Source organism: Monodon monoceros, unplaced genomic scaffold (genome assembly GCF_005190385.1).
Source record: "Monodon monoceros isolate NGI ecotype Baffin Bay Population unplaced genomic scaffold, NGI_Narwhal_1 Super_Scaffold_22, whole genome shotgun sequence".
NCBI lineage: Eukaryota > Metazoa > Chordata > Mammalia > Artiodactyla > Monodontidae > Monodon > Monodon monoceros.
The window spans coordinates 46,980,478-46,991,352 of NW_021703779.1; the positions used below are offsets into that span (position 1 = coordinate 46,980,478).

Genomic DNA, 10,875 nt, shown 5'->3' on the forward strand with positions numbered 1-10,875 from the left:
AAAAAAAAAAAAAAAAAATTAAACAATTTCTATCTACCAATCACCTACCCTGGAATCCCTAATTAACACTTTACTCTGCCTAACCCTTTACAACAGTGGTAGCCAAACTACATACAGCCCTCAGGCCAAACCTACCTCACCTCCCAGCCTGTTTTTGTGCAGCAGGTGAGTTGAGAAAGATTTTTACATTTTTAAATGGTTGAAAAAAAATCAAAAGAATAGTATTCATGACACATGAAAATTACTCAAAATTCGTTATTTCAGTGTTCATAAATAGTGTTATTGGAACACAGCCATGCTCATTCATTTACATATCGCCTATGACTGCTACACAGCAGAGCTGAGTTGTGGCAACAGAGACTCCATGGCCCACAAAGCCTAAAGCACTGTATTTACTATCTGGTCCTTTACGGAGAAAGTCTATCAAACCTTTCTTTATAGTTTTCAAAAGAACTTCATCTATTTAACTCAATTACTCCTAACAACAACGCTGAGAGCTACTTGGTATTTGCCTGAAAATTAAGAAGGCTCAGAGAAGTTTAGTGTCTTGCCCATCACAGAGCTAGTAAGTAAAGGGGAGAATTCTGGAAGCCCAGTTTTCCAGCTCCGAATCCAACATACTTTCTACCACACTACCACTTTCTAGGAACCCAACCCCTTCTGACTAACCAATGAGTTTAGACATTTGGTGCTAAAATTTACCACATGGGGAGAGACATAAATGCTTTACATTGGTGGGAAAACATGTCTCAATTGAGAAACGTTGATGCCAAAAATAGATTAATAGAATACACTGCATTTCATATGTAGCTGTATAATTTATAAAGTATATTTTCTCATTTATTAGCAAAGAAACCCTGCTAAATAGGTACTGCTTTTGTTTTGTTTAGTAACAAATAAGAAAATATATAGACTTGCATAAGATTATACTAAGGCAAGACCAGAACCCAGGCTGACTCCTACTCCAGGGACATTTCCACTTGGGAACACTGTCTCTTCTCATAAGGAATGTACCTGTTGTTTTCCTTAGAAACAAAAAGCAGTAACTCATATTCTAAATAGTAAGAAACTAAAGTGTTATTTTAGACAAGATAAATTAACAATTTAACAAAATAATAACAGAAGGGATACTTTTTTTTTTTGTTTTCCGATACGCGGGCCTCTCACTGTTGTGGCCCCTCCCGCTGCGGAGCACAGGCTCAGGACGCGCAGGCTCAGCGGCCATGGCTCACGGGCCCAGCCGCTCCGCGGCATGTGGGATCTTCCCGGACCGGGGCACGAACCCGCGTCCCCTGCATCGGCAGGCGGACTCTCAACCACTGTGCCACCAGGGAAGCCCCAGAAGGGATACTCTTAACATCTGGATCTCTGTTCAGTCACCTCCTCAAAGAAGGTTTCCAAACTAACCACATGAGCCAAAGAGGCTCCTCCCTAACATCCCAGCACCCTTTAAAAATTTTTCTTCTTAGCGTTTATTTTCTGAAATATTTGTTGACTGTCTGTCGTCCTCCACTGTAATGTAAGCTCAAAGATGGCAGGGTCATTGTCGGCTTTGCTTCCTTTTCATCTATTCCCAATACATCAACCCTGGCAAACTGGAAGAACACAATAAATATTTGTTGAATGAACAGTAGAACCTACATATACACTGGATAAGTTATACTTATAATTCACAGATTCAGAGTAAGTTATCAGTGTATTTGAAAGGTTCCTTCGCAAATAAACCACGGATCTTCAACAAGAGTTTTTTCTCTTGCCAGAAAGACACCTTCAAAGGCGAATTCAATGGAAATACCACAGTAGCCCAGCAGGACAAAACTTATTCTCTGGGCAGCAGTGGATATAATCAGAGATGAACTAGCACCTTATAGGTCTTAAGCCTGATCAAGCAGATTTTCCATTCTTGTATTAAAACACATCCCCTAATTTTTTTTAATTTCAAATAATTGTCCCTATTTTAATTATGTTTAACTAGAGACTGAGATTTAACAACCAATTGTGCTGTGCTAAATTTTAATTCTCATTTCTACAAGAAAACAAACTGAAATAATCTTACATTATCCCTAAATAAACAGAATAATATATGGTGATTATAGCCCAAGTTACAAGTAAAAAGTCTCCACAAGGTACTGACTGTTATATGTTTTCGTCAAGAAGTTGGCTCACAATAATAAACTATATAACACATACATATGAATTACTTTTAGCATAAATCTAATATCAATTTATGGTAATTATAGGCTAAATCTGCTTTTTTCCCTAGGTTTAAGCAAAGATTTCACCCTACACAAACAATATTCTTTACCAAAAAAATCACTTTACAAAAAAGTAAAGATCACTTTACAAAAAAAATCACTTATGGGGCAGTCCAGTGGTTAGGACTCTGTGCTTTCACTGGCGAGTGCGCAGGTTCAATCCCTGGTCAGGGAACTAAGATCCCACAAGCCGTGAGGCACGGGCAAAAAAAAAAAAAAAAAAATCACTTATGTAACTTTAGCATAAGGATTATCTAGCTTGCCATATTGAAGTTTCCTGATCATAAAAGTCTCATTGACTCATAAAGAGTTTTAGAATCACCACACTTCAAATATAAGGCCTTCAAAAATGCATTTAGAAACATTTCTTCCCCACAACTACCCAAAGAGTGATTAGATATCGCCACAAATAGCTTTACTTAACTAACATACATGTATAGTATTATTTATTATCTATTTTATAGTTTAAAAATCTTCAAGTTAAACTACATGCAAAATAATGAAGCTGCACCCTTACCTTGTACCAGATACAAAAATTAACTCAAAATGGATCAAAGGCCTAAATACTAAAGCCAAAACTATAAAATTCTTCAAAGAAAATATAAATCTTCATGATCTTGGATTTGGCAGTGGTTTCTTAAATATAATACCAAAAACACAAGCAACAAAAGAAAAAGATAAATTGGAGTTCATCAAATTTTAAAACTTTTGTGCACCAAAAAACACTATCAAGAAACTAAAACGAGGGCTTCCCTGGTGGCACAGTGGTTGAGAATCTGCCTGCCAATGCAGGGGACACGGGTTCGAGCCCTGGTCTGGGAAGAACCCACATGCCACGGAGCAACTAGGCCCATGAGCCACAACTACTGAGCCTGTGCATCTGGAGCTTGTGCTCCGCAACAAGAGAGGCCGCGACAGTAAGAGGCCCGCGCACCGCGGTGAAGAGTGGCCCCCGCTCGCCACAACTAGAGAAAGCCCACGCACAGCAACGAAGACCCAACACAGCCATAAATAAATAAATAAATAAATATTTTTTTTTAAAAAGAAAGTAAAAAGAGACATACAGATGGCCAACAGGCACACGAAAAGATGCTCAACATCACTAATCATCAGGCAAATACAAATCAAAACCATAATGAGATATCACCTCACACCTGTCAGAATGGCTATTATCAAAAATATAACAAGTGTTGGTGAGGATGTGGAGAAAAGGGAACCCTCATGCACTGTTGGTAGAAATGTAAACTGGTATAGCCTCTATGGAAAACAGTATGGAGATTCCTCATAAAATTAAAAATAGAACTACCATACGATCCAGCAATTCCACTTCCGGGTATTTATCTGAAAAAAACCAAAACACTAATTGTCAAAGTTATGTGCATGACTATATTCATGGCAGCATTATATACAATAGCCAAGATATGGAAGCAACCTAAGTGCCCATCAACAGATGAATGGGTAAAGAAGATGTGGTATATATATACACAACAGAATATTACTCAGCCATAAAAATACTGAAATCTTGCCATTTCAACAACATGGATGGACCCAGAGGGTATTATAATACGTGAAATAAGTCAGACAGAAAAGGACAAATACTGTGTGATTTCACTTATATTTGGAATCTAAAAAGCAAAACAAATGAACAAACACAACTAAACAGAAACAGAATCACGGATACACAAAACAACGAGGTGGTTGCCAGAGGGGAGGAGGTTGTGGGGAGGAGAGAAATAAGTGAGAAAGATCAAGAGGTATAAACTCCCAGTTGCAAAGTAAATGAGTCACAGGTATGAAATATACAGTGTGGGGAATACAGTCAATAATTATGTAATATCTTTGCATAGTGACAGATGATAACTAGACTTATCATGGTGATCACTTTGAAATGTACAGAAATATTGAATCACTATGTTATGAACCAGGAATTAACATAGTGCCATAGGTCAATAATACTTCAAAAACAAACAAACAAACATAGAAAAAGAGATCCGATTTGTGGCTACCAGAGGCGGGGGTAGGGGGATGGGGAATTAGATGAAGGTAGTCAAAAGGTACAAATTTCCAGTTATAAGACAAATAAGTACTAGGGATATAATGTATAACATGACAAAATAATTAATACTTACATAACTGTATGTTATACATGAAATTTTTTGTTTTGTTTTGTTTTTTGGCCGCATTGTGTGGCATGCAGGATCTTAGTTCCCCGAACAGGGATCAAACTCGTGCCTCCTGCATTGAGAGCGCAGAGTCTTAACCACTGGACTGCCAGGGAAATCCCCGTGAAAGTTGTTAAGAGAGTAAATCCTAAGAGTTCTCATCACAAGGAAAAAAAATTTTTTCTATTTCTTTAATATTGTATCTATATGGGATTACAGATGTTCAATAAACCTACTGTAGTAATCATTTCATGATGATTGTTAAGTCAAACCATTATGCTGTACACCTTAAACTTATATAGTGCTGTATGCCAATTTTATCTCAATAAAACTGAAAATAAATAAAGTAAAAAGACAACTCACAGAATGGGAAAAAAATTTGCAAATCATATGTCTGATCAGGCCCTAGTATCTAGAATATATTTTTAAAAAACTCTTACGGGACTTCCCTGGTGGCGCAGTGGTTAAGAATCCGCCTGCCAATGCAGGAGACACGGGTTCGAGCCCTGGTCCTGGAAGATCCCACATGCTGTGGAGCAACTAAGCCCGGCTGCCACAACTACTGAGCCTGCACTCTAGAGCCCGCGAGCCACAACTACTGAAGCCTGGGCACCTAGAGCCCATGCTCCACAACAAGAGAAGCCACGACAATGAGAAGCCCACGCACCACAAGGAAGAGTAGCCCCCGCTCGCTGCAAATAGAGAAAGCCTGAGCGCAGCAAAGAAGACCCAACACGGCCAAAAATAAATAATTAATTTTTAAAAACTCCTACAACTCAACAATAAAAAGATAGACAACCAAATTTAAAAATGGGCAAAGGACTTACATAGATATTTCTCCAAAGAAGAAATTCAAATAGCCAAGAGCACATGAAAAGATGTGAAATGGGGGCTTCCCTGGTGGCACAGTGGTTGAGAGTTCGCCTGCCGATGCAGGGGACACGAGTTCGTGCCCCAGTCCGGGAAGATCCCACATGCCGCGGAGCGGCTAGGCCCGTGAGCCATGGCTGCTGAGCCTGCGCATCCGGAGCCTGTGCTCCACAACGGGAGAGGCCACAACAGTGAGAGGCCCGCGTACCGCAAAAAAAAGATGTGAAATGGGAATCAAAACCACAATGAGATATCACTTCACACTTACTAGATGGCCATAAAACACATACAAAAAAACAAAAACGCCCAAAGTAACAAACGTTGGGAAGATGTGAAAAAATTGGAACCCTTATACACTGGGGATGTAAAATGGTGCAGCCACTGTGGAAAATAGTTTGGTGGTTCCTCAACAAGTTAAACACAGAATTACCATATAACCCAGTACATACCCAAAAGAATTGAAAACAGGTGTTCAAACAAAAACTTGTACACAAATATTCATACCATCATTGTTCACAAAAGCCAAAAGGTGGAAAGATCCCAAATGTCCATTTTGAATAGATAAACAAAATGCAGTATATCCGTACAATGGAATATTATTCAACCATAAAAAGGAATGACATACTGATACATGCCACAGTGGGAATGAACCTCAAAAACATGTAAAGTAAAAGAAGCCAGACACAAAAGACCATGTACTATATGATTCCTTTTATATGAAATATCCAGAATAGACAAATCAATAGAGACAGGAGATCAGTGGTTGCCAGGAGCTGAGGGAAAAGAAGAATGGGGAGTGACTGCTTAATGGGTACAGGGTTTCCTTTTGGGGTGATGAAAATGTTTTGGAACTAGATGTGCAACATCATGAAGGTACTTAATGCTACTGAATTGTACACTCTAAAATGGTAAATTTTATGTTATGTGAATTTTATCACAATAAAAAGTTACAAGGTTAAAACACAGAAAACAATTTCTTCATTTCTAATTTTTAAAAAGTTCATGAAAAAAATAATATATTCCTTGAAGAAAGGGGCATTAAAGGCTCACTTTTGCAGTAAGTTAATCTCAACATTTTCCAAACCAGATATCTCATGACAAGTTCTACCAAAACAATTAAAACTGGCATCAAATTCTACTTTTGAAGCTTTGGGAATTTCTGTATGAATGCCTTTATAATAGATGTCCTTTACAGCTATCAAATATGTCCTAACAGTGCCATAAATTTTATGATCTCAAACAAAAATGGAAAAGACCCACCCCTCTGAAAGTATTCTGGCTTTTAGCCAAGAGACATAATCAGGTATACCTGCAAATAGAGCTGGTCTACTTATACTTAGATGGGAGACAGAGAAAGGAAGAGTTTTTTCTTGCACACAACCCCACACACACACACACACAAACATATACACAAAAATGTAGGCCCTCCGTTAATTATTTTTAAGTTATTTATATGACTAGAAATGTGATAGCAATAAAACAGTTCTCATCTTTACTTCTGACTACTCTGGTTCTGTGCAACCATTGGCTTTATCATTTCCTGGCTAAGTGATGGACACGTTAATGAAAAGAAATTCCCCTAGGGAAGAAAGTTAAAGTCCACATTACAGAAATTTAACTCCTAAAACACTACAGAATAATTACATCAACAAATGTAGACTTGTGATATGGGTGGGGATCAACATTGGTCTAGAAGTCAGAACTCCAGGGTCGACAACTTACTTACTAGGGCAAGTCTTATTTTTCTGAGCTTTATTTTCTCTCTCAGGTATAAAAAGGAAAATAACTTTCCTGCCTGCTTCCCAAAAGAAGTACAGTAATAAAAATATGTACAAGGTGTGATAGGACCACTAAAGAGGGGCACCTAACCTAGCCTGGTGGAGGATGCTGGGAAAAGGAAAAAAGGGGGAGCAGGAAAGGCTTTCAGGAATAGCTAATGACAGAGGTTAGTATAAAAAGAATGAATTCAAATTCAAAGGGAGGGGGAGAGATCAGAAGCAAAGCCAGAGAGACGAACACCACAAATCTGCTTATGCTATTCCCTCCTTGGTAAATAGTCAAGGGCTCCTAACTCTGCAGGGTAGTCCTTCATCCCAGCCTCAATCTAAGATTCCACTTATCTCATTCCACTCCCCAAATATACCATGCCTACACTTTCTTGCCTCAATACTTGAATGTTCTTCCACTCCAGGAACATCTAGTTAGAAACTGGGAGACGAGTTTGCCTGCCAGAGTTGATGCAACATTTCCAGGGTTTCATGGTGCTTTTATACTTCTACTCTACTGCTTAATACACTCAGTATTCATTTAATCTAAGAGAATATGAACATTGTATTAACTTTTATATTTAAACTCTGGGTAGCCAAAACAAGGATTACACTCTTTCCAACATCAAAGCAGAATAAAAGAAAAAGGGCATGGGAATGTTCTCAAATTTGCAACATTTCCAAGATAAATGAATATATGTCAGTAAAGTTTGTAAAAAGTAACCATGAAAAGTTAAAAATCCATAAACTATTAATCTTGACCCAGAAAAGAATGAGACCATCACAAGGCATCCTTAACAGAAGATATGAATTTAGAGAACAGCGCATCCAAGTAATCTGCTGTAATTTAAACTCACACCAAAAAGCAAGTGTCAATTTGCAAACAAGATAAATTCAGATTAACGAAAAAAATTATGTAGAATTATTTTAGCATTCAAAATCAGCATTTTAATTATCCTTTAATGCAAGGTATCTTTCCTTTGGACTGTTGACAATTTTTAAATTCATCAATTCAAAGGATAGAGACTGTCTAGAAAACACCTGCTGCTCTGTGTCATATACAGAGACCACTTTAAAAGTTCTCTTGGTATTACAACTTACTATAGATGAAAAACAGGTAACAATGCCTCTCAAAATTGAATGCAATCACCACCACACAGAAGATTTTCACAACTTAAACGCTATTATCATACAGTTGCTTCAGTCCACAGTAACTCTTAAGAAGGAATAGCCATACCACTTGCATCTGTTTTGAGGGTTCAATTTCATTTTAACAAGATCTACCAACTCGCAAGATAGGGAGATACACACGTGCAGGATTTCCACCTACATCCCACTACATAAATGTTTCACCATTCTTAACTAGTCCAACAAAACCTCTTTCAGTACAGTGAAGCCACCTCACCACTTTTATCCTAACCCCATCATACCATCTCCTCCCCATCCCCAACCTGTCAGTCACAAAACACACCGTTCCCAAATAATACCTCTCAATCTCCTTGAACCTAACCCATTTACACAACCAGGTAGCAGTATCCCTCACAAGATACAGTCCTATCGACCTTCACACATCAACTGACTCTCTAAATTAAATCCACTTTCCCTCACCCCATTATATACTGAAACTCAACTTCGAAAACCCGAAGCGATCTTCCCTTTCAGTAGCCTCAACCTCACTTAAATGACCACTCGGTCCTTTGTCAAACGTCACCCGGCCCCCTCATGTAACCGCCTCACCTTCTCTGTCCCCTAGTCTCCCATGAACTCCCAAAGTTGCCACCCCCCCAACGAAAAAGACAAAAAACGTACCTCAACCTTAAACCTGCCCTTCCCCACTTTCCCCCTCTGATTTTCCTCTCCGCCTGTTGGCTCACACCGAAAGCAGCTCCGACAACCCTGAAGACCCGAGCCCGGCCTCGTCCCACACGTCTTGGTGACGGCAATCACCCTGCCTCGGTCAAGCCGCCCCCCACTAGGGCGCTTACTCTGAACAGACTCTTGGCCGCCGCTGCCTCCCTCCATTCATCCCCGGCCCATTCATCTCTCAACCCAATCCCAGACACGCCCCCCGGCCTCCTCCTTCACTCCCAGCTTCCCGGCCGGCCCGGGACCCTCACCAGATTAGCGGCTCTCGCGGAGGGTGACTCTCTTTTCGGTTCTCCCTCGCCCTCCTTCAAGCCTCCGCTCGCCCCTCGACTAGCTACACCGTAGAACACACAGATACACAAACCGCCTCCTCTGATGCCGCTTACTCCCCTCCTCGATGTCTCGCGCTCCGCTCCGCGTCGTGTGCGCGTGCGCGCGCGAGCGTCTCCGCGCGAGCCCACCCGGCCAGCTACGGCCGGTAGGTAAAGAGCGGGCGGGGTTAGGGGAGTGGGGTACGATCGCAAGCTCGCGCTCGCCCGAGAGCTGGGCAGGCGCACGCGTACACCAGTCAGGGAATTCAGATGGAGAGGAGAGGGGGACGGAGCGGGGCGGGGAAGGGAGGGGAGGAAAGGAGGGGGGAGGGGCGGAGAAAGCCGACTGAGCAGCCCCAACTCTGAACAGCCCCTATCGCTACGAGATGCCGAGTGGCTAGCCAACTAGAGCGTGCGCACTCGTCCCCCGCCCTCCTCAGCGCAGCGGGAGAGAGGGATGCGCGTCGAAAGAAAGGATTCTCTCCCTTCCGAAAAGAAAATCTGTAAGGAGCCACGCGTGACACCTCCTGCGTGTTCAAAAGCTCTCTCTCCACGGCTGCGTTACCCTCTTCCCCTCCAAAAAAAAGAGTCCAAGCACACACTTGTTCCTAGCTACCCATCGCCCACTCAGTTCTCCACAAGACGCTAAATGCGGTCGCTGTACCGTGATGTGGTACCCCCAGCACTTCTTCAACCACCACCCCTAACTCCATTTTTCCAACTCTCGGCTTCTCTCGCGAGACCCATACCTGCCGGCTTCGGGATTAGAAGTCGAAGCACAGATTTACAAATACCTGTCTCCCGATTACGTTGCGAGGGCAACGGCCATGGCATGTCCCCCCTACCCCCCAGGACCGCAGTGCGCGCGCGCGGGGGCTGGGCAACGACGAAAGCGGGGATGGGAAAGGAAAGCTATGAAACGGATTTTTGACGGCATGTAACCGCTAGGCCTGGGCACGTGCCCTGCGCCTCGCGGGCGGGTGCGGTGTACCCTGGGAATTGTAGTTTTTGTTCCCACCTCCAGACCCACTCCCACCTCAACCTTACTTAGGCCTCCGTCCGAGAGGGGGATTACTGACGCCATTTTGCCAGGAACAATGGCCCTCGGCCCAGGCGGTGGCGGGTGGGGGAGGGAATAATGTTTTAAGGGTTATGTTAACCTCCCCTGGCCCCTCGATACCATAGCAACCCCTCAAAAACCTGGCCACGCCCCCTCGCAGCTCCGCCGGGCTCCAAGACTTCGCGCATGCGGAAAGGCCACCTCCCCCTGAAGCTACCTTTAACCGTCACCTAAAGTCCACCTCCCAGATTCTCTAGTTGGTAGTGACTGCTAACTTCTTCGAGCTTTCACTACATGTAAACCTCTGCGCAGTGGCTTTATTTAAGAACTGCTTCCTGCACTGTCAGGTGCAGTACAGAGTCCTTTCTGTCATTCTCCGAAGAGCGATCCTGGCTCCACAGAGGAGGAAACTGAGGCTCAGGAGGGGAAAATGGACGAGTTCACACAACTATGTTTGGAGGAGTCAGAACTTGAACCCAGGTGTGTTCACTCCAGAGCCCATGAACTTTTAAATCCCTCAGGTTGCATCTGGTGTCAGAGACCCTGAACAAAAGCTCCTAAAGGGCGGGATTGCCCCTCAAGCCT

General features: G+C 42.3%; 1 protein-coding gene across 1 annotated transcript in view; it reads right to left on the reverse strand.

Annotated features, from left to right (window-relative positions):
* Positions 1 to 9,075, reverse strand: part of WNK3 (WNK lysine deficient protein kinase 3) — a 160,500-nt gene extending 151,425 nt beyond the window's left edge. Inside the window, exon 1 of the mRNA XM_029240178.1 lies at positions 8,863 to 9,075. Coding sequence (XP_029096011.1) covers positions 8,863 to 9,075 — 213 coding nt within the window. The remainder of the gene's footprint in view (positions 1 to 8,862) is intronic.
* Positions 9,076 to 10,875: the final 1,800 nt, after the last annotated feature.